Here is a 26,378-nt window from a genome sequence, read left to right as displayed (position 1 = left end):
TGGCACGACGACAGAGTGCCACGTCAGTTGTGAAGGCTACAAGTAGGCGAAAAGAATGAATATGTGTCCCTACGATAACTACTCTCCATGCCACGACATCGATGGTGGTTCATCTGTATTGGTCTAAGGTCACCAAATGTCGTTGATCAAGAGCTCGCCGCCGTCTTGGACGCCAAAGTACCCCAACTCGCCGCCATCGTCGTCCAGTGCGATCGGCATCGCCTATCAACATACATGACGATTATTCTCCATTTTCAAATAAATAATATATTTCTCCAATACTATATTTCTCCTTTGTACCTTTTTGGACGCCCGGAAAGACAGCTGGTGCTCCGCCGGCCGCAGTCCGTACTTCTTCTCCACCACAGCCTTCACTTGGGCCACGGTCATGCTACACACATATACAGTAAATAACTATAAAGTATAGCTCGAACCAACAACACAATGAGCAACTAGACAATCGATCGACGAATCAAAACCCAGAACACTAATTCACTGGCCAATCACATTCCCTCTTCAACCATTCAGCATCGAATTAGTCTATGACCTACATTAGTGTGAAAGTATTCACTTTTTACATACAAAAGTCAGTGCAAACCATCAATCGTTGGATGGATTTGGCGAATCAGCACAAAATATGGCTGAAAGGACTATATACATATATATAATATATATATGAATATACCTCAGAGGGAGCGACTTGACCATCGAGTCCATGGTCGTGGCATTCATGCTCATCACGACAAACGTGACTTTGGCTAAACTTTTGGCCAACGCCGCCGGTCCTCCACCCGAACCAGTGGTGCCCAGGCCAGTCGTCGCCGCTTCGTGCGCTGCCTACACATTAAAACACACATATATATATCGTTTTTTGAAAATATATATATTCGTACGTGGATGTCAGGGTACAGAGCTTGGAGCTGGGCCAAGCGGGGATGGGTCAACTGGATGACCTTGTCCGATCCAGCGGGCAAACTCGATTGTTCGTGCAAAATACGCCGCAAATACATTTGCTCGGCGTCTTGGCGTTCCTACAACCATCATCAACGCATACAGTATATATATATATATATATATATATATATATAAGTCCATGTCAAGAATGTATGTCGTGGTGTGCAAACCAAACAAAAATCAAACTCTCGACTCGTTCGACGATCAACACTGGGTATTGTTGTGTTTCTTTTCAGAGCTTGAGCGACAATGCCAAATAATTTGAGCCAATCGGATTGTAGGAAACCATCATCAACAACATCGAATTAGTGTATGAATTTAATTAGTGTGAATGACGTCGCCACAGGACAATTCGATACATACTACTACATAGTACACAAAACCGATCGATAGATTTGGCGAATTAGCACTTAAGTCCAATTTTAGATAAAAGGACAATACCAAATAGTAAAATAGTACGTACTTTGGGACGAATGTCGCTCGAGTTGAACACTTGGAGCGCGGCGCAGCGGGCCACCACGAGCTACAACGAGCAAGAGAATCTTGTTAGTGACAACAAACAGTGCAATTCATATCAAGAAAGCAGTAGAATTATATCAAATCGAAACTGGAGCCGCCAAAGTCGAAAATCGACTGTCTGAACGACGTGCATGCATTAAAGAACCGCCCCAGCCAATCAAAATCACGTTCTGTCGAGAATTTCTGCCAATCCAAACACTGAATCCACCTCCAGTCTTTGTCTAGTAGTAGAGTTTGTACAAGCTTGAATTGCATCAAATGGATTCAGAAATCCACATTTGCGTGTCAACAGCACATTAACAACCACCACGAAAACAAATGTTGTTTTTGAAGCGATATTGCCAAAACTGGGGTTATATATACGATCTATAACCGAGAGAGATATATACATAGAAAACGCCGACGTACCATGCGCGCTTCGGCGGCGCCGACGTTGGTCAAGAGGGGGTTCTTGGTCAGTCGCAGCGCCTCGAGCGACGGAAACGCATTTAAAGCGTCTACACTCGACCATGCGACAATGCTACCATCAACAAAAATTAATATATATATATATACTAGTATATTGTTGTGTTTATTCCTAACTGGAGTGATATGGAGAATGAATAATCGATTTACAACCAAATAAATGTATTGCAGAAGAATTGAGCCAATACAAAGTCAAATTAGTGTGTGATTTCAATTAGTGTGATACCCAATATCACGACAGGACCTCGTTTTACATACAAACTTCAGTACAAAGAATCGATCGATAGATTTTTTGGCAAAGAATCCGCACAAAAGTCGAATTTTTGGGTAAAAGGACAATATATATATATATATACCTTTTTCACGTCAATCACGGCATTCAAATGTATATGTTGTACTTTAATACTACCCAATATGGAGCAACCGCATGCATGCACACCACACCACCTTGAGCGCCCGTCAAAACACCAGCAAAACAAACTCAATAAAAAATATGAAAGGACGTACGCGTTGTCAGACAGAGACAGCGACGAGAGGGCGGCAAACGACCGAGATGACGCAGATGGAGGGTCCACTTGTACGAGGCGGTTGCCGTTAAGCGACAGCGTGTGCAGCCGCGGCCACGACCCGATGGACGCCGTGAGACTCGACCAATCCGAGAGCTCGTTGTGCGATAGATCCAGCACTTCCACCGCCGACGAACACGACAAGGGCGAAGCCGCGTCCAGTTGCTATAAGAGACGACGGATAAGATGTATTATATTTTTATAAAAATATAATAAAGTAATAATAGAAATAAAAGTTAAGAATATTAAACTTAAAAAAATAATAAAGAATAATAAAACCAGTTTGAATTTAAAGTATAGATGAGATGGGGAGCATTGACGGGGTTTGTATGTATGAATAATACCATGGCCTGGTTGGTGATGGCGTTGGATGCGGCATGGAGTTGACGGAGAGCGGGGAAATGATCGCGGCAGATGCGAAGGAGGTCGACCCAGGACGATGTGTGCGTTTGGTTCATGACGAGGGTGTGCACGGTGGGGAACACGACGCGTGGTGCGTCGACGTCGACGTCGTACGAAAGGATGTTGCCGCTCAGGGTCAAGTGTTCAAGGAGAGGCAATTCCGCCGATAGTTTGAGCACCTTTTGTGTAGATGAAGACATGAACATGTGGAATGTAGCATCATCACGAAAGAAGCATGTACCTCGCTCCAGGAAGCAAGCAGGTTGAAACCCAAGTTGAGCTCGACGATGTTGGGTGCCACGCGAAAAAGCTCGCCGGTGGTGCCAATGTGCGCAACTTGGCTGCCCTGCAACATGAAAAACCCAGATGCATCATGACGCCAATTGGAATGTAGAGATAGGGACGTTTGGGCATGGTTCGCAGAAAGGCGTGTGTAACTACCTCCGCAGACACCTTGCCAATGACCCCAAGGTCTTGCTTCTCCCTGTCGACAGGTATCATTAGTTCATGCATTTATTCGAGCATGCATACTGAATCTTGTGTACGCCGACAAGCTGGATCGGTTTGGAGTTACCGCTGGCGGTGCCAACGTGGCCGGCGGCGCGAGTGTCGAGTGCTTCGCTCTGCATGTATCGTTCGTGCAAGGCATCCACGATGCCAGTGCCCAAACTGACCTTCTCCGGAAGGACAAACGATCCACTGGTGGGGTGGGCAGCCTGAAAGTACCTCACACCGCCCGATTCGCCATTGTGTTTGCCGCGGCTGGGGTCATCCCATTCCACTCCTGCAGGGCATTATGGATCAAATCACCACCACCATGCCCTTCCTCATGACGTTCGCATACCCCAGTAGACCGTCGTCGCATTCTTCGAATGGATCGGACCCTCGTAGCGGACGCTTCCGCGGAAACCTTCTGCGTCTTGGACCCTCTTGTTCATGTCCTGTCGTGTAGTATGTATGGGTTGATCGATAATCACAAAATGATCTTTTCCAGATTATCCGGATGCAAAAACGCGCGAGATTCGGCATTTTCGATTTTGCTTCCATGTGAGTGGAGGGGATGGATCTTCCTCGATCCAAGAAGGTACGAAGGTTATGGTCGATGACGGAGACAGTAATGTTATGGCGCTGCATCGAGATGTCGGTTGCGAGGTAAACGACTGGAGCATGCTCTTGTGTACGGATTGATGCTGGCCGTGTATGCTGAACTTGAATGGGGAATCCTCGTCGAAGCATGTGCGTGTATTCGCATAGAGAAGGTCATTCTCCCTTGTTCGTTACACAGTAAGCACCTAGCACATTTTACTGTCCTCATGGCGTCCTCGAAGCACTCCTCGGGCCATCTGCATCGTCAGCTAGCTTAAGAAGACAAATTACAGTGAGTACGACGATTGGCGACTGAATGTATCCACGGCAACAAACGATAGGAAATATTGACGAGGTAGACACCTAACTCGTCATTTGCGTGGATGCCGAATGCTCGAAGCCAAGCCCAAGAAGACGAATACATGAGATCATTTCTCGTCAATAGGGTCAAAGCCGCTGTTTAGGACGGTCTTGAGCAATTCGTTCGCTTCGAGGAGCTGGTTCGCACGGTCCAATGTCTCTTCATCTTTCCGAACAGAGAAAAGGAGGCAGTCGACGTCCAATTTCCCGCGGATCGCAGAGATTTCCATGGCCTTTTTCGTCTGCAGACACATCATGAACCATAAATACAACACGTAGAATTATGACGTACCATTGAGCGGATGTATTCGACGGCAATCTCTTCCATCAACTCGACTGTGTCCGTGTCGGGCTCCCATACATCGCCAAACCCGTGCATCATGTGTTTAACTACTCCGAGGAATGCCATCAGGAACATCATCATCATACGCGTATGTCCACGTACTGCTTTCGGTCATTTCACCACTGACAAGCGGCTTCATCGCTGCAATACCCGATAGATCTCTCGTAGATCCACTCGAATGCAATCGGCGCAGGGGCGACGCACGGGCACCGGACCGAGCATCCTGTCGAGGATACCTCGGCGAACTCTGTCCGCCAGAGGTTGGCGTGCCAGATCGCGCACCCTCGTCTCCCTTTCGCTTCTTGCCGCGGCCTTCCGCTGCAGGCTTTTTCGTTGCCTTCTTCCCCGACCGCGGACTCTCCATCGGTCACGAACGAATTTGTGTTTTCACACTATTAATAGTACTAGTAGTAAGGACGTGGCCCCATACTAGTATTACTACTTGAAGTTTGTACAATAAAGAAATTAAAAAATTACAATACTTCGACGTGTATAAAAACGAAAGAGCCGTCCTGGTTTTTTAATTGATAGTATTACTATGGGCTCAAATAGTCAAAATCGTGAAAAATCGTCCATATAATTGGGCTTTTTGGGTGGATACTTATTACCGTATGCATGCAGAAAACCGACGCCGTGAGGTGCGCAGTCATCCTTCCATTGAAGCTTCGCCAAGAATAGAACGCTATGGACGTTACAAAGCAAGTTCGCTTCGACGAAACATTCGCCGTGGTTGGAAGCGTCGTCACTACCCCAGACGACGGCATGGGCAACAAGCCAGGCACAGCCGGATCTTCGTCGTCCGCGAGGGAAGAAGGCGTGGCGGCGATAGGCCACCACCACTCCCATGGAGGACATGCAGTTCCCCCGCCCATCATCACCGAGATCAGCGTCCAGCCCAACCCGCACAAAGTGTCGTCGTCGTTGGACCTCAAGTACGACCATGAGCGACGATGTCGTTGTATCTCATGGGCGACGACGACGACGTAGGTTGATCAACGCGTTGAAGGAGCTCAAGGTGCGCAAGGAGAATGGCGTTGGCGGCCACGACAAGCACGATCCGTTCACCAAGATCCTGCTCAAGGGCCCGTCGCTCAAGCAAGCGTTTGACAGCGTGCGCAGTACCTTTGACGCATTCGACAAGCTCAAACAAGGTCCAGCACCACACCGTCGATCGTGGACATACATGCACACGTTCCTTGCATCTGTTATCATCACATGTGTGTGCGTGTCATGTAGGCTCAATTAGTTTTAACGACATGGAGGAAGCGTTGAATCGACTGGGCGGGAACTTTACCAAGGACGAAATCAACGATGCGTTCACGGAAGCCGACATGTCCGAGAGTGGCCGGCTCACATTCAAGGAATTCCTCGTATGTCTGGCCATTGGATTCGTTTTGCATGTACGACCTCGAACACGTGTCCAATGGCCACGAATGCCCATCACATGACCCGCTCGGTATGTAGCGCATCCCGGCCCTGGACGACCGCAGCGAAGGCGGCCAGCCGCGACTGAGCATCTTCTACGCCCCATTGTACGATGTGCCAGATGTCCTCAACTAGAAGCATTCATGATGCTTGCTGCATTGGTAGGAAGGGCTCGGGGAAGGACGGTCAGCCCAAGGCACTATTGTTTGGCGATGTAAGCGAGAATTAGTGACCTATCCATAGTGACATCTATATAGGGCAACAAGCTGCGGCAGGCGTTTCACTTGGCCGTGGATGTATTTTTGTGGTTTGACATGGACGGTGACGGACTCATTGAAAAGTACGAACGTGTCCAGATGTCCCTTGTTTATATGTGGCCATTTAGAAGTTCCTGGCCATTTAGAATTCATATGTGTGTGTGGTTGGTATTGGATATATATATATATATAATATATACACACATCTATATATATATATATGGGGTAGATATTGAGAATACCTGCGAGTCGAGGCCATTTGGAATGTATACAAGTGTATGTGTGTCGAAGCCATTTGGATGATCATATATATATATATATATGTATATATGGAAAATAGGAACGAAATGCTCAGTCGACTGCACGAGTCCATGCATGAACATTCACCGACCAAGAAAACGTCCAAGCAACGGTCGCTTGCCAAAGGTACATATATATATATATATATATATATGCACGATCCGTTCTGTACGGATATATATAATTGTACATATCCTTGTCGAATACTAGTTTTTCTTGCATCATGCAAGTGTGACTACATAATATACATATATATATGCACGATACGTTCTATACGGATACATATAGTTACATATTTATCCATGTAGAATATGTAGAATATATTCGTGTTGGTTTCATGAAGCATGTATCATATTATATATTGACAAGTATTAGTTTATATATTGAGTGAAAATAGCAGGTGAAAACGTGTTAATAGGGGACGTGGAGGCGATGATCAACTGCCCAGCCAACACATTTATCACGCAGCGCCGGTTCAACGAGATGGACTGGGACCACGACGGCAGCATCACATTCAAGGCACGACATTCTCTGTACAAATGTCGTTGTGATCGTACGATATGTAGGAATTTCTCATGGCGTTCGAGTCGTGGGTGGGCGTGAACGATGACGATGACGACATTGGTGACGACAGATCTGGTGGTGACGACACACACGCCGTGACTGCAAAATGAGTCCACCGCCTCTAGTATCTCGTTTCGATAACAAGCAAAAACTAATCGACGGATTGATTCAAACTGTTACTACTTAGTACTACTACTAGTACTAGTAGTAGTACTTGTTGGTTGGAGCTGAAATTCCTTAGTATATACTACCGGTAGTACTGGCAAGAAGACGTAACTAGTAATATGTAGTTAATCGCCTACTAGTATATTTCGGTGGGTGCTAAAGTGGAGATGACAGTGCCGATGCTGTAGTCACTCGCTCCGTGCAATGTCGACGGTATACTACTGTACTACTAAATAGTAGTAGTAATACTTGCTAGTCGTTGTTCGATGGAGCTGAAATACCTTAGTACATACTACCGGTAGTACTGGCAAGAAGACGAGTGTGTTGTACTACGTAACTAGTAATATGTAGTTAATCGCCTACTAGTATATCTGGTAAAGTGGAGATGACAGTGCCGATGCTGTAGTCGCTCGCTCCGTGCAATGTCACGGCGGCCACTTGGACGGTGTACGATGCGTCCTGGACCAACTTGTCCAGCCACAACGTGGTGGGATGCGGTCCCACGAGCTGCAGCGTCGTCGTCAATGGTTCATTCGACAACAGCAGCGTAACTTTGATTTTGTAGCCCGAGATGGGCAGCGATTCCGACGGTTTGGACGCCGGCGGTCGCCTATTCGAGTCGTCTCGATTGGACAAATCTCGTATATATATATATATATACCATGAGATTTGAACCCGAGAGGTTGAGGGCACTGTGGCGGCTACCACCGGCGCCAACGGGACCGACGGTTCTGCAAGCCAAAACCATTTGAACTGGTTGTTCGAGTGTCAAATATGGAGGAAGGTGGCGTACTGTCGTTGGGCGTGTGACTTCGAAACACGACGAGCATGTCGAGGGAACACGCGACGTCCACGGCACTAAAGTGGTGCTATATATATACAATATATATATATATATATATATACATCCCCATGTAAATAACACAAAAGAGCGCCACAGGTTGTCGATTGGTACTATATAAATATATATATATAACACGTTACCTCGGATTCGCGCAAGCGAGCATTCGCGCCACCCTTGTAGTACGCCATATATATATAATATATATATATACAAAATCAATATGTTTTGTTTAACAGTGTAAATGAAAAAAGAAAAAAAAAGTATTTCTCGTTGGTAGTTTTCATGGACAAGTAAAGCCAACAAACTAGTACTACTAGTAAGTAGTACATATACTAGATTTTAGTTAGAAGGCGAGTTTGGGTGTACAGTTATGTACTACCTGGAGAAGGAACTTGACGACGTGATGTCGATCTTGTTGTGAGGCATAAAACAACGGAGTGCACCCCATGGCGTTGGTGGCATCCACTTTGGCCCGTGCGTCGTGGAGCTATCATACATGTATGCATATAGTCCAATCAATCCACGTTTCCTAAACTAAATGGCCACACCATTCGACTGGAAAAGGACAACTTTCGTATTGTTTGAAAGTAGTTTGTACTAGTAGTTAGTATACAAATCCCCAAGCAAATGACACAAGATATATAGAGGTCGTTGAATAGATCGACTAAACGTTGCATATTTATTTATATGCGATACCAAAAACTGACACAGGTCGAGGTGGCCTTGGTACGCAGCATAGTGCAGCGGAGTGTTCAAATCCTACTTGAGTTTGCAGTTCAAGATGATAGTTCGGGTCACACCGCGAATGTACCCCAAACTCGGTCGTGTCCTTGGCATGCACGATCTCTCTGTCTGCTTCCACGAGTCGCGTGACCACATCCAAGTGGCCATGCCAGCATGCGGTGTGGATGTCGACGTGGAACCGCTTCTGCCCGTGCTCCTTGAGTCGCGCCAACGCCGTCTCCAACTGGCCGAGGCGCCCATCGCCGTCCAAGTCGTCGGATGCGCTGGTCCACCACTTTTCGAATTCGTCTTGATCCACGACGCCGTCGCCGTCCTTGTCCAATACCCGCAGTGCCTCTTGGAGCTCCACGGACGACATGACTCCGCCGAGACTCGTGATGAGATCCGACAGTTCGTTCGCATCGATGCGGCCGCTGCCGTCTTCGTCAAACGCTCTAAAGGCTGCGCGGATGGTTTCCCGTTGTGACGCAGCGTTCATGGTCGCCGCTGCGTTGTCGTCGGATGCGTGCGAAACGTTCATCACAAACACTTGTTGAAACCGTCGTAGCGAGTACATTTCCAAAATGCAGCCAATGGAATGTCTCCAGCGTGAATGATTTTAGCCAATCCAAAGAATTGATACGTTTTCGAGAGGCACGGAGGAGCATTTTATTATTGGTTTAAAATTGCCAGAATGGGTCTAAATGTTGTTTTCAATCGAAATAAAATAACTGGAACCCATTCGTGAACGTTCGGGTGGCGATATCTGCTTCCGCAACACGTCACTTTGTATCGCCGCCACACACATCATGGTACACACACTTGATGCCGCCTCGTCCTCTGGACACAAGGCTGATCGTGATGTGATGTGGCATATAGAGCGGTGGAGGACAGAACGGATCCAACCCCAGCGTGAAGGCCATCTTCGTGCTGGACGTGGAAGGCACGCGGCTGTGTGCCAAGTACTACGACCGCGTGGCATATCCTTCGCTGAAGGAACAGACTGCCCTGGAGAAGAAGATCTGGAGCAAGACCAAGTCGATGAACGCACGGCAAGAAGCTGAGATCATTCTGCTGGACAACGTCGTGTCGGTGTTCCGCTCCCACAGCGAAAACACCATGTACGTCGTCGGCGCGGCGCACGAGGTAAAGCCGTCCATCATCCCCATGCTGGTTTCCATCATGGATCGTAGAACGAGTTGATTCTCCTGAACGTGCTGGACGGGGCGTTTGAGGCCGTGAGCAACATGCTCAAAGGCCACCTCGACCGCCATTCCATCCTCGACAACCTCGAGCTCGTGCTCCTCACGTTCGACGAAGTGCTGGACGGCGGCGTCATCTTCGAGACTGACACCCAGTCCATCACGAACCGTGTGCTCATGCGGGTGCGTCCACCCATCCCCATCCCCATCCTCATGCTTGTCCGTAGGGCATCGACAACGACGTGCCGCTGACAGAACTCACGTTCGGCCAAGCGTTCCTCAGTGTGCGAGAACAATGGTCCAAATCCTTCCGCAGCGGCTAGCCGCCTGCTTCTACTATTAGTAATACTATTGCTTACTACCCCGACTTTCAGACCCGACTGGAACTTCCATAGTATAGATAGACTTCATGTGTGGAAGTGGGCTCCACATACTAGTTACACAGACACCAACAAGTCCTTGTCCATGTACTGTCATGGACGATATCCCAGTCCAGATGGCGACGTCGATGCGATGGTTTGCTCGCGGATAGCGCGACGTTAGTGATGCACTGTGTTAACCGTGAGCAAGGGGGGGGGTCATCAAGCACATACCAGACGCGAGCGACGACGACACCACCTTCCCCAGTGACGAGTTCCTCGTCAACATGAAGCATGCGATCCAACCGACTGAGGACATATCAATCCATACCCCAGCCCGTTCGGACTCACCCTGGATACCATGGGTCTCGTAATTTCGTTTCTTTTATTATTAAAAGTACTTCAAATTTCATCAACTATACTTTATTAAAAAATTTTGTTTTTCTTTTGCCTTCATAAAAAAATTTATCTTAAACTGGTTTTTTACGTTATCTATATCTCTATAGTATATCTCAACGACATATAAATACAATCGTGATACTGTATGTATCGACATACAGTATCACGATTGTATTTATATGTCGTGGTGGGACAAGACTCGAAGACTCGTTGTGATAGCGCGTCAATCCCTAGATCTTTGAATCCAGTCAAGAGGAAATACTTGATTCCTATTCCGGAGCAACGTTAATGTACTTACTATTTTACTATTAATGTACTACTGTAGTACATACACTACAGTGCTCCCTACAGTGCTCCCGTGGATCTAAATCAATCCGATGGACCAAAGTCATAGTAAATAGCGATTAACTTATCAGTAATAAACCCGATTATACTTGCGTGGACGGGGGCGGTGTCGTCGTGGAGAAATTGTGCGGAGGAGGGGCGGAAGTTCCATCGCATCGATTAATTCGGATGGCAGCAGCATTAGATGTGGTGTCGACATCAACATGCGGGCCCCGCCGTCTGTCGCATTCTGGTCGGCTGTGGTGGCGCTGATCAACACATGTACACAAGATGATGACTTTGAACATCTCGCCAACGGTGACTCGGTCGTTGGGGCTGATTTCCAGCATTGCTAACTCCTCGGTGACGGCGGGAGTGGCGGGCCGCCAAACGAGGACGAGCCCAAGAAATATCTCGATACTGAAGCTCACAAGGCGTAGTACAAGACCTAGCCGAGTATCAGCTACACTTGTCGATAGCAGCAATCGAGAATACATAGACATTATCAAGACGTACATTTGCCCAGAACCATCCAGACGACGTCTGCATGGCTGGTCTGGTCCGGGATGGGTTTGAACAGCATGTGGAGCGGCGTCGCGTCCCCGTTGAAAGTTGACATATCAGCCGACGTCTTGGCACACACGAGGGCGATGCATACTAGCGATACTGGGCTCGTCTCCGCCGCCACAAACCCACGGAAGTGGTGGTCGAGGGCGACCATGTAGACTACTCCGAGGGCATAGAGGCCTGCGATAAGAAACATGAGATCCATTCAGACTAGTGAGTCGGGTACAGTACCTACGACGCCTTGGGTAGACATTGCGAGCACACAGAGCGCCACAAACGGCCAGACGTTGTCGAACCATTGACGCAAGTTGTTGAGCACTTCGTCGGCTTCGGTCGCGGCGGCATTGGTTCGTCGTGGGACTCGCTCGGATGTGATTGCAGCAGAAACGGCTGCAGACATGGGACCTCCATGGCAACGATGCTGCGTCGCCGCGGCCACGCCGGTGTCATAGATCGGTACGCTGTACATTGTGCGCTCGGTTGTGGGTGCGATAGGACTCATTTCTCGATTTGATTTGCATTCGTCGCTCAACCGACATCCTTCTGCGATGCGGTGATTCGTGATTTTATCTAGTTCACAGCCAATCACAATTGTCATGTGGGTCAAAGCCAGTACATGATTGGCTAAAATCAAATTCTCTGATTTTGAGTTTAGACAGTTGACAGGTGTGATTACCTGTAACATTTAATATTAGTGTTGAGAACGGTGAAGCAACAAGTAAACCATAAATGTAGCATGACCGCACATCCTGTAGCAGTACACATCGGTACAGGAGGCTGCGGGACATGATCCACTTGTCCACCCTCAAGGATACTAGTATGGCAGTACTCTATTCCTCATCTCTGCTAAACTCAATGTTAGTGTTCAGCCTGAGATATACGTATAGTAGCAACATAGAACCACTTTCACGAAAGTCGCAAGCCGATGGCCATCCAATTGCTTGCTTGGCAACTTTCCCAGTCGCCAGGTCGAACGCAATTATGGGATCCCGGATTTCGTGACCTTTCGAGCTTTTGTACAGTAACAAACGGTACAGTTTACAGTGTACTCCTGTGGCATACACTAGTTGGTTCGTTCATCCTATGAATAGTTAGTTACTGTAGTCCTCTTGTTAGTGTTTCCAACAATGTACCTACTATTAGATCTCTATTGGTACTAATACGTAATACTACTAACGTTATTAATAGTTGGAAAGTCTTGAATGCTTCCCGTTCTTCTGTAGCTAGCTAGGTACAGTATTGGAAAGCCATCTACTACTACTACTACTACTACTACTACTACTAGTCGACCTCAAGATATAAGTTTATTTGTCGTGTGGTGCTTGGAGCGTGGGAGTACTCCGCACGTACGTCACATCGCCTAGCGCCGTCACAATCCATCCAGCCTTGGCCGTAGTAGTACTACTACTAGTACTACTAGTATAATTCCGCCCGCCTGCCTTCTTTTTCTTGGCCGAAGATGCATTTCCGTCGTCCAAGATACCCAAGCTAGACCACATCCGCCGGTTTGCCGTCGCCGTGAGCAGCTGCCGCTTGGCCGCGACCGCCTCGGGATCCCACGCGGTGAGCGGCGCGTACACGCCCGACAGGGAGGACGACGTCACCCGCAACGCCCCCCCGCCAGGAAGCGTCGGCGCGTCGTCAGGCGGCAACTTGCCAGGAGTGGAACCATTCGACTCTACAAGTACTTTTATATAGTGCCATCGGTTGACCAATCATAATCCAAAACTCGAACCAACGTAGCCAATCAAAAACTCACTCAAAACTGAAATTAGTGTGATGGGCGACACTTTTTTATATACAAAAGTCAGTACAACAAATCGATCGCCGACGGATTTGGCGAATCAACACCAAATGTCCTCCTCCAAGATCGTTGGCAGATAGGATAATTAATATATAAACATATATATATAAATATATATATCCTTCGACATATATTTATATGTACAGCAACACTCATGTACACATATGTATGATACATTTATTCATAAATATACATATATATATAGACAACCATCAATGCTTTCAGTCCTGTAATAAATACATCGTCATCAGTGCATAATAGAACATTCCCGTGTATCCGTCATCACAGCTGTCGAATCCAAGCCCACATGTCCAAAGTAGTATATGCAAACATAGCACTAGTATTTGCATCACATTGTACATATATATATACAACAATACCAACTAACGTGCCTACATATTATAATATTTATTCAAAACTGGAGCGACGTGCCAGATGTATCGACACAACCACATGTCCAGTGGAATCGACAGAAAAATTTAGCCAATCAAATTGCACGAAAGCAGCCTCCGTTCAACCAATCAACAGCTAAAACAGTGTGTGAATTCAATTAGTGTAAATGGCATCCCATCTCTTCTTTTTTTACATGCTAATGTCCGCATAAACCACACATCGATGGATTTCACAAATATTATAACCGAAAAACTTGTCCAATTCATTCACTAAAACGACAATATACATATTGTCGATTTGATAGTACAAATTTGGGGAGGGGGTGCAATCGAATCGCGCAAACCGATCCACAATCGATCTGATTGGTTGAATTTCATTGAGAAATGGGTTTTGATTGGCTAATAATTTTGAGCTCATCTGAAGTAGCCAATCAAATCGATTTAAATTCCAACGAGAAACCACAACACAATGAAATTTCACTCGAAAGCACAATACCTCCATGTCCATCTAAAGCCACCGCCAGTCCCGTCATTTTGCCGCCGTCATCCACCACTGCCGCATCCTTCACGACTCCTCCTTCCATGAGATTGGTCATTCCGTCCGGAGTGTTCGCAGACGACGAGTCGGGCGGCGGCGCGTCCAGATCATTGCGCCGGAAATCTGGACGCTGGCCGTACGTGTGCCCGGCGGGGGTGCACTGGCACACGTTGTGGCACGCGCAGTGGCTAAAGTGGCACTTGGGGCCGCGCTGGCACACGCCTTTGTTTTGAAAGTCGTAGCACACGCCTTGACCGGGGGGACCGCCGCCGCCGCCGCTCTTCTTCCACTTGTCCATCTCGTCCGGCGCCAGGTTCGGCGGCGGCTGCGACGACAGCGTCGGCCCGGACGACGACGATGGCGCTATCGCCGCGACGGACGAAGACGGTTTCAAAGACGGATGATGGTCCGATGTAAAGTACAGCTCGATCTCGTCGCCGCGAATCGGGTCGTGTACTAAAGCTTTTTCCAGCGCTGCCAGATGGCCACGTTCGGTAGGTCGTCCAATGTCCTTGCGCACCCGCAACAGTTTCCACCCGCCTATATATATATATATGTATGTTGCCAGATGGCCATTTGGAGTAGGTAGAGAGGTCGTACAAGTGTACCTTTGCGATACCCGACCCCGTGCAGGTCGTGGTGAAAGTTGGCATGGCCACTGCCGTCGTTCTTGTCGTCTGATGGGATAAACGTGGGCGTGTCAGGATCGTACAAACACTCGACGATCCGATGGGACACTTTTTTGTCCGAGCAAAAGTGGTCGTACACATCTAGTAGTTGGTAAATTATTAGTATATATACCTATATATATATATATATATATATATTGTCACGTCGATTCGTTGAAATATTGGAATGGGGTGCTCAATTGAATGAGCAGCAGACAATCCATCGACCAATCAAAACCCAAAAGACGAATCAAGTAGCCAATCAAATTAGTTTCGACCAATTCAACACTGAATTAGTGTGTGATTGCAATTAGTGTGATACTGGACGATATTTCATACTTCAAGGACAAAGAATCGATCGATAAATTTGGAGAATTAGCTGCTCAAACGTCCAAATATAGGGTAAAAGGACAATATATATATATAATTCCACAGTTTATTCACAGCACGCAAAGAACAACTAACTACGTACAATACCTAGTAGGACGCAACAACTAAACACTTGGACCAAGTACTAGATACATCAACAACGCTAACAAGAGGACTAACTTGAATAGACTAACTAGAGACCAACTAGATAAGAACTAACAACTAATGACCAACTAATGACCAACTAATGACCAACTAACGTTACCTGGGGGAAACGTGATCCAGTCGTAAAAGACACTCATGCCTTTGTCAAACACGTTCAACTTGAACACAGGTTTCTTGGGCCTACGCAAAGAACATTCGAATATTTTATATATACTATATATATTTCTATATATATATATATTATATATACGATACTGTACGTACATGCCGCGCCAGTCGACGCCGAGCTGAAAGAAGGCCGTGGTGGTCGATGGAAACGTCCAGTAGTACACGCCTTTGCTATGTCCAGGCGCATACGGCAGCGACATGGGAATGAACACAAGGCCTACATTTCAATATATAAATATATATATATATTTCGAAATAATAGTTTGATATATACCAGAGTGCTGGACGGCTGTGTTGGTGGGCGTGGGAGTGAGTTGTCGAATGGAGCTGGTCATCTTGTTGAGCGGTCGATTGGGCGGAAAGAGGAGCGAGAACTGGCTCGGCGGATGGCCTTTAGGTAGGGGAATCTTGAGAAGCGGACTGATCACCGAGTTTTGAATCGTCTAGATAAAGATGGATATGAGGATGTGGAAGGATATGGAGATGGGGATGGACCTTGAGCCGGTCTTCGAGCTTGAGAGACATGACCGACGCGCCGTTCATGGCGAGGATGTCCGAGATGACAAAGCACAACTTGTCCTGGTTCAGCACCAACGTGCCGTCGAGAATGGTCCACATGTGCTGGCTCAGTTCGTTGTCACCATTCGTCATGGACTGCGGGCGGTCTTGTTGCCGCAACGGCGTAAACAGCCAAGTCTCGCGGATCTCGTAGTTGTGCGAGATGAGGTAGCATCGCCCTGTCACGAGAAGTGCCAAGTACCTACAACCAACATAGCATTCACCACATGCAGTCGCTGCATGAGCCGTACCGGATGCCAGTCCACATGGACCCCACGAGATACCCGAGCTCGACGATCTGCTTGCGGTTGGACCTCAGCATGGGCATGCTCGTCGACATGGGGGCGAGTTCCCGCGAGTTCCATCCCAGAAGCGCATTCACTCGGTCCTGCACGGCGTTCCGCTGCTGGGGGTTCAGCAGCAGCCCCACTTCTTCCGGGATCGGCGTCGGGATGGCGGCTGTACTCATTTTGTGCGATCACAAGTCTGTCAAATTTAATACAACGAAACACAACCTGTCATATATTATACATGAGCCCAGAAGCGCATTCGGAGATTCGCCAGGGCACCCAACGACCATGCAGGAGAGCTACCAGAAGCACCAGCGCTACATCCTCCGCCGCTTCCCGCCCTTCCTAGATGACGCCATGATTGGGAACAACGAAAAGTTGCGCTTGTTGTTCATTGTGCTCTGGTCCATGCTCATCGCATTGCCGACAGTACTCGCTGCGTACACTTGCGACTACTTTGTCAAGGAACCGCTATTCTACTTCAGTGTGCTTATGGTGCTATTCGTCTTCGCGCGCGCTCTGGTACGACAAATTGCACGACGTGTGCGATGGGCACATACTGACTCACATGGAGCGTCATCTGTATATATTCTCACGTGGAGTATCAACAACGTAGCATCGGTATTGCGTGCGATGGCCGGAAGGACATGCAAAACGATGGAGCTACTGGGCCGAGGTACGTGTAACGTACATGTATGCATACACGGCGGAATTCTACAGATAGATGCGAGGTTTACGGTTGATGATGGCTCGTAGATTGAACTCGCGACGGCGCCGTACAAGTTAAAGATCTTGGGCTATTACCATCGCAAAATCGACCACTTCCTGGGGCAGTTCCCCAAAGGCACGACGGACGCGCAGATCCATCGACACTACAACATTCGGACGGGCGTCACAGCGCTGCTGTTCTCCGCCGCGTTCGTCGTCTCCACTGTAGGTCCCCGCTACTGTACGTTGCCAATCTCAATGTCGTCACACGCCTTAGGTGCTTCTCGCGTACACGGATGGACAAGACTACTCCCAGGTGTTGATCCTGTACATCTTTAGCGTGGCCTCCGTGTGCGTGTTGTTCTACCTTGGGAAGGTCCATTGCATAGAACTCCCGCAAGTGATTGTGTTGCGTCATCGACCAGAGGTACGTCTTTTCCCGTCGTGCGTGCCTAGTTTCTCACGCAGGCTTTTGCCATGTAGTTCGCATCGGAAGTGTTATTCAGCGACATGCATGATGAGAAGATTCCCTTTGCCCAGCCAGTGTCTGACTACCGCACATCATCCCGATGATAATGCCGTCAACAAATTTGAAAATGGCGGCGATCTTATTGGGTTGACGGTTACAGAAACACTTGATTGGCTAATAATAAAATTGAAACCTGAATTTGATTGGTCGAAATAAAGCCGTCCTTGGAAGACATGAGGCGTTTCTATTGGTCAGACATTTATAGAGCTGTTTCGATTGGTCAAAATAAACAACACCATCGACAACAACACCGCGCGCACTTGCAATGGACGCCTGCCGCCAAATTGCACGGCTCCGCGAGGACTGGGTGCGGCAATGCGAAGGACACCTGAGTGCCGTGATGCGGACCCTGCCGAGGTAAACATGCGCATCTCGTGAGGAACATCGAGGACATCTATGAGCTGGGATGTGTGGTGTCCAGGGCAATGCCGAAAGACGAGCAAGACGAGTTCGCGATGACCCAGTTCTTGTTTGCAGACATACAAGTGTCTTGTACACCGTCACTCCCTCCAGACCTACACAACATGCACCGCGTCGTGCTTCAAGGCCGGTACTTTTTGCAGGTACATGCACGCGGCTCATTCGTGGGAACGACGGCGATGGATCCATCTTCGACCATTTGCTGACTTCCATCAATTGTGTAGATTGTGGATGCATCAAACATTGCCGCGGGGCACGAGCAGCGGCAAGAAGACACTTCGAACCGCATGCTCAAGCTGTGTTTGACCGACGGGGCGTCATTAGCTTATGCGATCGAGTACCTCGTCGCCTATGTCCAACGTTGACCGAGTCATGTAGACACAAGCCGCTTCGTCAATTGAGCGCCAAGACGCCGCGCGGTACAAAGGTAATGCTCCTTCCCCTCTCTCCTCATCCACATTGCTTGACATCATTCCACCCACACCTACAGATCATCGTCGAAAACGTCGAGGTGCGGCATGGCCTTCTCATGCTCACGTCTGTGGTCGTGCTCGGCGCCAGCGGCAACGACGCTTTGGAGTCCATGGGCAGCAGCACTCTATCCACCACCATCCCCACATCCTCGACTACGCATCGTCCCGAGTACCCTGTCTCACCTTCCATCTCGTTCACTCACATTCCGTAGGCAGCGCAGTACCCTACCATCGTCGGGTTTAGCAGTAGTAGTAGCAAGAGCACCTACTGCCGGCGCTCCTGTCATTCAACCACCGTCAGTTCCATTGCCCATAACCCCCGCCGCCGCACCGCCGCAAGAGCCGTGGGACGACGCGTCTCTGTCAGACGAAGAACGCGCGACCGACCCCACCGTCCGCCACCTCTTCTACGGGTCCCCATCCAGTCCTACTAGTAGTACTACTATTAGTACTACTAGACCCCCCACCAAACGTACTCCAGTCGTCCATATTGGTCGTGTCGACAGCACCATTCCAAGCGCAGTGGGGGGCGATCCTTCCAAGCCATTTACGTACCTCTCGCATACTGTCGGCCATGTGCCATCCACTTGGCCTACTCGACGGCGGGTGATCAAAGGCTTTGTCAAGTCAGTTGTGTCGTTTGAGTTTCAAACTGGCGAGTACCACCTCAAAGTGTACGTGGAGGACGCCACCCGATCCATCTTGGTGTCCGTCGAGTCCAAGGTACAACACTCACACATGTTACTGTACCGTACACTTTACTGTACTGTACACTAAGTGATGTTTACAGTTTGTAGAGTCCCTCATGGGCGTGTCCTGCGCAACATTTGTCCAAGCGATGCAGGCGGACGTCCCGCGCGGCATGCACTGGGTCGCCACCATGCAGCACAAGCTGTCAGTGTTGGAAGGGCTATTCACCATCGAATATGCCCACTCTACTACTAGTAGTACTACTAGTACTATTACTCAAGCAGCATCCCCTGCTCGTCTGGTATGCCATCTCCATATATCTGTTTCTTTACATCTTTTTTTTATATTTTTGTCTTGACTAGCCAACGCTTGTGACTTGCCAAGACGCTACAAGTACCACGACACGGCTGCTGCTAGCTCGATTGACCATGGCTTCATCTTAAATCCCAGAGTGTGTCCGTAATACAAAATGACCCTTAACGCTATACAGACGGTTCGCTTTTGGACGGATTTGGGACGACGTTACGACTGTTTTGTTTGTGGGGGTGGTGCTTCTGGTGTGGTAAAGATTTTGGCTGCGTCCAGTTCCTGCATGAGTCGAGTGTACAATTCGTCGGCGTTGAACGCCAGCTGCTTGTTGGCTTGGCGACGGCGGTACGAAATCACAATCTGCAGCATGAACGCATTCTCTTCGTCGTACTCGAGCTAGTACCCCACATGTGTCAACATCGATATATATATATATATATATATATACGAACCAGCCAATATATATAGACACGGCATAATATATATACAATATAGGAGAGATATACATTTGTACCTGAACCGTGGGGACGGCGCCGCCCCATTCCTTTTTAAACAGTTCGTGCCACATGACTTTGGCCACTTTGACATTACCGTCGTACACGTGGGATTCGTCCTATCACAACAACAAAATATATATACATTATATATTATATATTCAGACACCAATATATATATATATAACACTCCAACTAAAGTTACTTTCCACATCACCTCCATTCCTCATAGTATAGCATCATCGTCCCTCATATCAATATTCTGATGTACACATCCAAACTCGTCCAAATATATCAACTCGATGTGATCGTACCGATATATTTTTGGTCCGGATATACGTGGCCAGGTTCTTCATATCAATTGGCACTTGCCGTGTGAGTCGGATGGTCACAACCCCTTGAGATCGGTAGATGAACGTCTTGAGCACGTACACAAGTCCCCCAGCCAACGCCGCCCAAAACAGCAAACTCAGGATAAACCTAGTATATCTCCATTTATATATATATATATATCGTCAATATCCTGACAGCCAAATATTATTGCGAGTTGACACCAACAGACGATACCACACAAGAGTCCATGCACGCAAACATCCATCCAAACATATGTACAGCAAACGAAATGTGTATAAATATGTATATATATATATAGTCAACAAACCTGTCACTTTATGTAAATCAATCTATATATCAATCCCTGTTATGTATATATATAAATATATATATATATATATCGTCCAAACCAAGTCACTTTTTTGTGTAATACACACACACATAAGGGTCCCTTTACGTCAACGCATATACATATATATCTCGTTGATGTAAATAATTAAATACATAGTATCCATCGTCCAAGCAGCCTGTATGCAATATATATATATATATATATATATATATATATATATACTCTATCCGACGAATATGAAAGTATAGAGTGTTACCACAAGCCGGGGCTGTCTAGCACGAGGGGGTTGAGGAAGGCTTTGGCCCAGTTTTGATTGAGAAGGGACCAGTCGCCAGTGAGTTGGTGCAGGATTTGAAAGGCGAGAGACCCAGACAAGACGACTTGAATCAGCTGCAAAGTGGCGGCCGACCGCTCGTTGATGGCCTGGAGCTCGCAGAGGCTTCTGGTTTGGAATCGGATGGCCTCTTGCTGCTTGTAGATGCGTTCTTCGCTGAAGATGGAGCTCATCTCATTCAACACGACCAACTCGTGCCTTGCGCCATCCATTTTCTTCCCCAAGTCTTTCACTCGGCGCTTCAATTGCGAACTCAAACTCTACCACCAAACATATACATCACCCATACACACATATGAATAATCACAAATCAATATATATATATATATATATATATTATACATGACCCTTGTATATATCAGCTCACTCCACCAAGAGTTCCACCTATATTCAAATACATAATATATATATGTGGATACTCCATTCGCTCCAGGTTTCAATCCCCCCAAATATCGAAAATTATAACGTGGCGAGTGATATATACCTATGGATGTAAACAAACGACCACCACCACCACTCGTACAGCCATACGATCACGAGGGCCAAGACCACGTCTTTAAAAAGCAATATATCATTTTATATATAACAGCGATTATATTTTTTAAATATTTGTAAAAATATTAAATATCAAACCAAAAGTACCACCACTCACTCGTATAGCCATACGATCACGAGAGCCAAGACCACGTCTTTCAAAATATCATAACTAAACGTCTACACCAAAGAACGATACACGACCCAAGGCTCAAGTATACAACATAAAATACAGAGAAATACCACATACACGGGTCGATATATATATATATAGGATATCCATAGAATATTTATATATAGGATATCCATTGAATATAGATATATTACCCCCAGCTGCAGTCGTTCGTACAAGCTGCGTCCGGCCTGCTCGGGCGGTTCGGGGGGGATTTCCGCCTCGTCCAACGACTCTCTTAGGAACCCGAGGGTTTCTTCAAGCAGAATCACTTCCTTGGAGAGCACGGCAAGGCGGCGGCGGATATCGGCGAGGCGGTTCGGGTCTCGTTCAGCCACCTCAATCATACCCCTGACGGTCTTCATGTCGTCGACGACAATGAATAGCCGCGCGAAGAAGTTTTGCGTGAATAGGTTCATGCTTTCGTACTCCAGGAACGAGCAGAGGAGGGGCTCGTGGTGGCGCGAGTTGGGGCCGGCGATGAGCAGTCCGAACGCCCCAAAGATGAGCGTGTCGTGCTCGGATATGTCAAATGCGGCGCGGGTATCGCCGATCACTTGCTTGAGCTCGTTCTCGTACTCGCCCTTGTCCATGTACTCTTCGGCTGTCAAGTGCGGCGTGATCTCGTTGGCGATGATCAGGTTGATCTTGTCTCGGTTCGAGTCTTGGTTCATAAACACTAGACCCAGGAGACTGCGCTGGTATGCACTTAGAACAGAGTCGACGATCTGCGACGAGTCTTTCTGCACGTCCACGAGAAGCCGCGAGAGATGATCCAGGGAAATGTTGTCCTTAATGCGATCCATGATGGCTTCGACCTACTTGATACAATCATACACACACATGAGAAAGAGATAGAGTGGCTGGCTATACGGAAACGATCATATATATATATACATCCCAATATCACGAATGAGAGAGAGACTACGGGAGAGAGATGGTGGAGGATATATGGCACACCACATGAAATAGACATCGTGAATATATATATATAGTTGTTTACAAGTCAATGGAATCACAAAAGCAGCTATTTTTTAATATTGAAAACATGTAAATTGTTCAACCTTGGCGTAGTGCAAATGTACGACACATATACGGTAGACAGATGTATCCCCGTACGACTGTATAGGGAGTTAGTATTGTATATACATAAGCGACAAGTATAAGTAGTGTATATACATGAGCGAAGAGTTAGTATGATATAAGGCCAAGAAGGACAAGAGAAGACAAAGTATCACAGCATATAAATTCAAAAAATCCATGATATGAATTAAAATATATATCCAGTCTACAGTCCAGCAAATAGGAAAATATATTACGATCAGATTAGTGTATGTATATATTATATAGCATCTCGAGTGTGACTGTACACATTCTAGAGAGTGTGTGGAAAGGGTAATAATAATAAAAGAGTAACAATAATAGGGGATTCTACTAGGTTTATACCTGCATCCCGTAAAAGCACGAGCCAGTAGCTGTGAGGGAGCACCCGAATGTTTCGACTTGGACGACACCGGGGGCTTCGGGGTAGTGGATGTCAGCTTCAAAGTTCACGTGATTGGTCAGGGCAAAGTCCAGGATATTCACCGACGTCAGGCCTGGCTCCACCGCGATCTGCGTCCCCGTCGAGTTGGTGTCCACCAACGACGTAAAGAACCCGCCCTATTGCATATATATATATTAATATCTATGGATATCTGCACTGGACTGGCTAGGTACGCATCGCCACGTTAAATACAAGGTATATTATATATATATATCAAGAATGCTCTCACACCCGTACGAGGCAATTTTGCAACCTGCATATTCAAATCAAGCAGCAAATACCACCGCAACTCTCTTCTCCTGTCTTGTGCTACTACACTTGCTGCTGCTACTGGTCTTCTGCACCACAATATTCCCAATATTCGACTTATAGTACAAATCTAGGCTACTAGCCTAAATATTATTTCTCGCTCCTCTATACTTTCGGGCTACACATCATACATATACATATTGTCTTGAAATGATTCGAACCTGGAATGTCTCAAGAGAATATCATCGATTAAAGAACCTCCTGAGCCAATCAAATAACGTTCTGTCGAATATATTCTGCCAATCCAAACTCTTGATTCAATCGCATGGGGAAAAAAACCACATATATACTAACCTTTGTATAGTTTTTTGTACAAGATTAAATGAGATCAAATGGAATTGAATCCTATTTGAATCACTCCCCAAATAGTCCATACTATTTGGGTGAAATACACAACATATATATATATATACTCGTATGTCAACCATACATACCTGGACACGTTCCGTGGACCCGAGGTTGCAGTTGAGCTGCACAAGCTGGTTGGCACCAAATGGAATGAACTCGGATACGATCAGAGACACAGAATTGAGTGAGATGATTTCGTCCAGCTGGTCCTTGATGGTCGAGTCGCTCAGTCCGCACTCGTGCGCGCGGTGGGCGTTGCTGAGGGTCGGTCGGCCACCACGTCGCAGACACTGGGGCACGTACGCACTCGACACGTACGACACGGTTTCAGTCTCTGTCACAGACGACACGCGGCGGTACCCGCTGTCTGCGTCCACGAGCCAGTACTCGTGCCCGTCCCAGTCGACTCGAAGGAGGTTGCGCGTGCCTGGCGCGTACGCCTACCCATGTATATATAATATATATATATATATTTCATACATATACACATGTGTAATAAATCCACATTCAATATATTACACGAACGTTGGGTTGCTTGAATTGCTCAAGTATACTACTACATGTAACGTTTAGGAATGAATTCACGTCGTAGCAACACACGGAATATTAACATATTACACCAATCAACATCGTTGGACACTTGACATATGTATATATATATATATATATATATATATATATATGTATATGTATATATATATGTATATATATATATATTGTCAAATCGATTCGAAACTGCTGGAGCCCTCGGCAGAATCCAATGACTTGAGAGAATAGATTAAAGAACAGTCTGATCCAATCAAAATCACGTCATGGCAAATTTCTGCCAATCCAAACGTTTGACCTCAAAAACCCACATATATACTACTCGTTGTATAGTATAGTGTGTACAAGATTAAATAGGATCAAATAGATTCGCAATTTGGCGAAATGACTGTCAAGTTCAAATTTGGGTGAAATGCACAATATATATATATATAATATATATATAAATCCACCGTGAAGCATCATCTATCATAACCAAACCGACCGATATATATAATACCACTGGACAAAACAACAGATATTTATGATATCATATAGGATTGCTTATCACCATATCTCGAAGCAGCACTCTTTCGTCAGGATGTCATAAGACTACGAAAGCCTCATATCCCCTTCCAAGGACACACGAACGATGCAATGACAATGAGGAGGATAATGCCATCATTGTTAAGAGAACTGAACGAGGAGGTATTGTTACCATGTCGTGGATGGGGCTCTTGTCGGCCTTTCCCAGCTTTGCCACGAGTTCCTGGCCTTTCTCCGAGATTTGGTAGCACGTGACGGGCTGGTACGTCTTGGACGCGAGCTTTAACCCGTTGAGCAGCTCTTCTTCGCGGAGAAAGTCCAGATCCGACTTGCCTTCCTGGGAAATATTAAAGTACTTGCGCTTGTTCTCGATCAGTTCCGACGCCGGCGCGTAGTCGTAGTCGACGGCTTGGGACACGATCGCTTCGTAGAGCAACACCAGCAACGCCGGCTTCCGAATCCACTCTTCCTTGTCCGTTGACAAGATGGCGGGTTTCGTGTACAGCGAGATGAGGTACAGCAACCGATTCTGGTTCTCAGTCAAACCCTACCGAGACAATACGTAGTACGTGAAGGGGCAATAAGGAAAGAGATCGGCGATGGATGAGCGCATCATGGAGGCGATAATGGCGGGAAGTCCTCCCTTACCGTGTCTTCTTCGTTCGTGTCGCTCTCGTCATCGTCGTCTTCGTCTTGGGCTTCCACGGCGGCAAGTTCTGCCTTTGCGGCCTCTTCATCCGGAGCCTCAGTCGACGCACCAGCAGCCTTCTTGTCGACGACAAAGAACACAACAGATCAGGGATGTGATGTCATATGCGACGCAGGTTGGTATTGCAACATGAGAATCGGTGGACGCACCTCGGACGTCTTTGCTGCCGACGCTGCCTTCGAAGTGCTTGGCATCGGAAGGACGTGGCGTAGAGCGTTACTCGATTGCCTTTTGTGTGTCTTGGCAGTTACACAAGGGAACAGGCGGAAAG

General features: G+C 47.1%; 10 protein-coding genes across 12 annotated transcripts; 4 read left to right on the top strand and 6 right to left on the bottom strand.

Annotated features, from left to right (window-relative positions):
- Positions 1–43: 43 nt before the first annotated feature.
- Positions 44–3,875, bottom strand: H257_14592. 2 transcript variants are annotated; one of them, XM_009842458.1, is made up of 12 exons: positions 3,751–3,875; positions 3,438–3,690; positions 3,348–3,390; positions 3,148–3,252; positions 2,849–3,085; positions 2,446–2,669; positions 1,882–1,993; positions 1,418–1,477; positions 894–1,031; positions 686–837; positions 301–391; positions 44–222 (listed from the first exon to the last, which is right to left on the bottom strand). In XM_009842458.1, exons 1-12 carry the CDS (start codon positions 3,842–3,844, stop codon positions 130–132), a joined length of 1,602 nt encoding a protein of 533 aa, XP_009840760.1. In that variant the 5' UTR covers positions 3,845–3,875; the 3' UTR covers positions 44–129. The 2 variants fall into 2 exon arrangements, with proteins under 2 accessions (XP_009840760.1, XP_009840759.1); XM_009842457.1 differs by having other exon boundaries at positions 3,148–3,390.
- Positions 3,876–4,291: 416 nt separating this feature from the next.
- H257_14591 (hypothetical protein) lies at positions 4,292–5,084 on the bottom strand. The gene is made up of 3 exons (XM_009842456.1): positions 4,798–5,084; positions 4,645–4,742; positions 4,292–4,594 (listed from the first exon to the last, which is right to left on the bottom strand). Exons 1-3 carry the CDS (start codon positions 5,057–5,059, stop codon positions 4,421–4,423), a joined length of 534 nt encoding a protein of 177 aa, XP_009840758.1. The 5' UTR covers positions 5,060–5,084; the 3' UTR covers positions 4,292–4,420.
- A 233-nt stretch (positions 5,085–5,317) lies between these two features.
- On the top strand, positions 5,318–7,423 carry H257_14590. Of its 2 annotated transcripts, XM_009842455.1 has the most exons (9): positions 5,318–5,627; positions 5,683–5,846; positions 5,932–6,095; positions 6,160–6,227; positions 6,286–6,334; positions 6,378–6,460; positions 6,718–6,803; positions 7,096–7,196; positions 7,244–7,423. In XM_009842455.1, exons 1-9 carry the CDS (start codon positions 5,380–5,382, stop codon positions 7,349–7,351), a joined length of 1,071 nt encoding a protein of 356 aa, XP_009840757.1. In that variant the 5' UTR covers positions 5,318–5,379; the 3' UTR covers positions 7,352–7,423. The 2 variants fall into 2 exon arrangements, with proteins under 2 accessions (XP_009840757.1, XP_009840756.1); XM_009842454.1 differs by having other exon boundaries at positions 6,378–6,803.
- A 305-nt stretch (positions 7,424–7,728) lies between these two features.
- H257_14589 (hypothetical protein) lies at positions 7,729–9,577 on the bottom strand. The gene is made up of 7 exons (XM_009842453.1): positions 9,062–9,577; positions 8,947–9,009; positions 8,630–8,737; positions 8,391–8,423; positions 8,200–8,275; positions 8,068–8,137; positions 7,729–8,016 (listed from the first exon to the last, which is right to left on the bottom strand). Exons 1-7 carry the CDS (start codon positions 9,548–9,550, stop codon positions 7,758–7,760), a joined length of 1,098 nt encoding a protein of 365 aa, XP_009840755.1. The 5' UTR covers positions 9,551–9,577; the 3' UTR covers positions 7,729–7,757.
- Positions 9,578–9,732: 155 nt separating this feature from the next.
- On the top strand, positions 9,733–10,542 carry H257_14588 (hypothetical protein). Its single transcript, XM_009842452.1, has 4 exons — positions 9,733–9,785; positions 9,853–10,119; positions 10,167–10,358; positions 10,403–10,542. Exons 1-4 carry the CDS (start codon positions 9,783–9,785, stop codon positions 10,496–10,498), a joined length of 558 nt encoding a protein of 185 aa, XP_009840754.1. The 5' UTR covers positions 9,733–9,782; the 3' UTR covers positions 10,499–10,542.
- An 819-nt stretch (positions 10,543–11,361) lies between these two features.
- H257_14587 (hypothetical protein) lies at positions 11,362–12,326 on the bottom strand (the record flags this gene model as incomplete). Its single annotated transcript, XM_009842451.1, has 3 exons — positions 11,362–11,705; positions 11,774–12,004; positions 12,056–12,326. The coding sequence occupies 3 exons, from the start codon at positions 12,324–12,326 to the stop codon at positions 11,362–11,364; spliced, it is 846 nt and encodes a 281-aa protein (XP_009840753.1).
- Positions 12,327–13,128: 802 nt separating this feature from the next.
- On the bottom strand, positions 13,129–16,970 carry H257_14586 (hypothetical protein; the record flags this gene model as incomplete). Its single annotated transcript, XM_009842450.1, has 8 exons — positions 16,738–16,970; positions 16,424–16,688; positions 16,203–16,371; positions 16,025–16,145; positions 15,861–15,940; positions 15,167–15,328; positions 14,517–15,098; positions 13,129–13,502 (listed from the first exon to the last, which is right to left on the bottom strand). Exons 1-8 carry the CDS (start codon positions 16,953–16,955, stop codon positions 13,129–13,131), a joined length of 1,971 nt encoding a protein of 656 aa, XP_009840752.1. The 5' UTR covers positions 16,956–16,970.
- A 72-nt stretch (positions 16,971–17,042) lies between these two features.
- Positions 17,043–18,163, top strand: H257_14585 (hypothetical protein). The gene is made up of 5 exons (XM_009842449.1): positions 17,043–17,298; positions 17,393–17,452; positions 17,533–17,709; positions 17,762–17,911; positions 17,968–18,163. The coding sequence occupies exons 1-5, from the start codon at positions 17,065–17,067 to the stop codon at positions 18,055–18,057; spliced, it is 711 nt and encodes a 236-aa protein (XP_009840751.1). The 5' UTR covers positions 17,043–17,064; the 3' UTR covers positions 18,058–18,163.
- Positions 18,164–18,252: 89 nt separating this feature from the next.
- On the top strand, positions 18,253–20,039 carry H257_14584 (hypothetical protein; the record flags this gene model as incomplete). The annotated part of the gene is made up of 7 exons (XM_009842448.1): positions 18,253–18,370; positions 18,435–18,576; positions 18,658–18,860; positions 18,924–19,075; positions 19,119–19,629; positions 19,697–19,897; positions 19,959–20,039. Exons 1-7 carry the CDS (start codon positions 18,329–18,331, stop codon positions 20,037–20,039), a joined length of 1,332 nt encoding a protein of 443 aa, XP_009840750.1. The 5' UTR covers positions 18,253–18,328.
- Positions 19,901–26,334, bottom strand: H257_14583 (hypothetical protein). The gene is made up of 10 exons (XM_009842447.1): positions 26,257–26,334; positions 26,047–26,163; positions 25,571–25,945; positions 24,414–24,767; positions 23,571–23,786; positions 22,280–22,942; positions 21,341–21,678; positions 20,714–20,879; positions 20,420–20,518; positions 19,901–20,301 (listed from the first exon to the last, which is right to left on the bottom strand). Exons 1-10 carry the CDS (start codon positions 26,299–26,301, stop codon positions 20,119–20,121), a joined length of 2,556 nt encoding a protein of 851 aa, XP_009840749.1. The 5' UTR covers positions 26,302–26,334; the 3' UTR covers positions 19,901–20,118.
- Between the last annotated feature and the right edge of the window lie 44 nt (positions 26,335–26,378).

This window comes from Aphanomyces astaci (genome assembly GCF_000520075.1).
Source record: "Aphanomyces astaci strain APO3 unplaced genomic scaffold supercont1.59, whole genome shotgun sequence".
Taxonomy (NCBI): domain Eukaryota; phylum Oomycota; class Saprolegniomycetes; order Saprolegniales; family Verrucalvaceae; genus Aphanomyces; species Aphanomyces astaci.
The sequence above is the reverse complement of the archived record's forward strand: the minus strand, read 5'-3'. Positions and strand labels throughout refer to the sequence as shown.

What these genes read in the sequence shown, in the direction of transcription:
- H257_14592 (XM_009842458.1), bottom strand. Translation starts at nt 3,844, where the DNA reads ATGAACAAGAGGGTCCAAGACGCAGAAGGTTTCCGCGGAAGCGTCCGC. An exon ending in GTCGGCGTACACAAGATTCA is followed by an intron (nt 3,391 to 3,437) that starts GTATGCATGCTC and finishes ACCTGTCGACAG; the next exon opens with GGAGAAGCAAGACCTTGGGG. An exon ending in CGAGCGACATTCGTCCCAAA is followed by an intron (nt 1,032 to 1,417) that starts GTACGTACTATT and finishes TGATGGTTGTAG; the next exon opens with GAACGCCAAGACGCCGAGCA.
- H257_14591 (XM_009842456.1), bottom strand. Translation starts at nt 5,059, where the DNA reads ATGGAGAGTCCGCGGTCGGGGAAGAAGGCAACGAAAAAGCCTGCAGCG. An exon ending in TGGTGAAATGACCGAAAGCA is followed by an intron (nt 4,743 to 4,797) that starts GTACGTGGACAT and finishes TCCTCGGAGTAG; the next exon opens with TTAAACACATGATGCACGGG. An exon ending in TCGAATACATCCGCTCAATG is followed by an intron (nt 4,595 to 4,644) that starts GTACGTCATAAT and finishes ATGTGTCTGCAG; the next exon opens with ACGAAAAAGGCCATGGAAAT.
- H257_14590 (XM_009842455.1), top strand. Translation starts at nt 5,380, where the DNA reads ATGGACGTTACAAAGCAAGTTCGCTTCGACGAAACATTCGCCGTGGTT. An exon ending in ATTCGACAAGCTCAAACAAG is followed by an intron (nt 5,847 to 5,931) that starts GTCCAGCACCAC and finishes CGTGTCATGTAG; the next exon opens with GCTCAATTAGTTTTAACGAC. An exon ending in AGGCACTATTGTTTGGCGAT is followed by an intron (nt 6,335 to 6,377) that starts GTAAGCGAGAAT and finishes ACATCTATATAG; the next exon opens with GGCAACAAGCTGCGGCAGGC.
- H257_14589 (XM_009842453.1), bottom strand. Translation starts at nt 9,550, where the DNA reads ATGTACTCGCTACGACGGTTTCAACAAGTGTTTGTGATGAACGTTTCG. An exon ending in TCGTCAAGTTCCTTCTCCAG is followed by an intron (nt 8,424 to 8,629) that starts GTAGTACATAAC and finishes GCGTACTACAAG; the next exon opens with GGTGGCGCGAATGCTCGCTT. An exon ending in AAGTCACACGCCCAACGACA is followed by an intron (nt 8,138 to 8,199) that starts GTACGCCACCTT and finishes TTTGGCTTGCAG; the next exon opens with AACCGTCGGTCCCGTTGGCG.
- H257_14588 (XM_009842452.1), top strand. An exon ending in TCGTCGGCGCGGCGCACGAG is followed by an intron (nt 10,120 to 10,166) that starts GTAAAGCCGTCC and finishes CATGGATCGTAG; the next exon opens with AACGAGTTGATTCTCCTGAA. An exon ending in CGAACCGTGTGCTCATGCGG is followed by an intron (nt 10,359 to 10,402) that starts GTGCGTCCACCC and finishes GCTTGTCCGTAG; the next exon opens with GGCATCGACAACGACGTGCC.
- H257_14585 (XM_009842449.1), top strand. Translation starts at nt 17,065, where the DNA reads ATGCAGGAGAGCTACCAGAAGCACCAGCGCTACATCCTCCGCCGCTTC. An exon ending in TCGTCTTCGCGCGCGCTCTG is followed by an intron (nt 17,299 to 17,392) that starts GTACGACAAATT and finishes TCAACAACGTAG; the next exon opens with CATCGGTATTGCGTGCGATG. An exon ending in TGTTGCGTCATCGACCAGAG is followed by an intron (nt 17,912 to 17,967) that starts GTACGTCTTTTC and finishes TTTGCCATGTAG; the next exon opens with TTCGCATCGGAAGTGTTATT.
- H257_14583 (XM_009842447.1), bottom strand. Translation starts at nt 26,301, where the DNA reads ATGCCAAGCACTTCGAAGGCAGCGTCGGCAGCAAAGACGTCCGAG. An exon ending in ACACGAACGAAGAAGACACG is followed by an intron (nt 25,946 to 26,046) that starts GTAAGGGAGGAC and finishes TTGTCTCGGTAG; the next exon opens with GGTTTGACTGAGAACCAGAA. An exon ending in TCCGGACCAAAAATATATCG is followed by an intron (nt 20,519 to 20,713) that starts GTACGATCACAT and finishes TTGTTGTGATAG; the next exon opens with GACGAATCCCACGTGTACGA.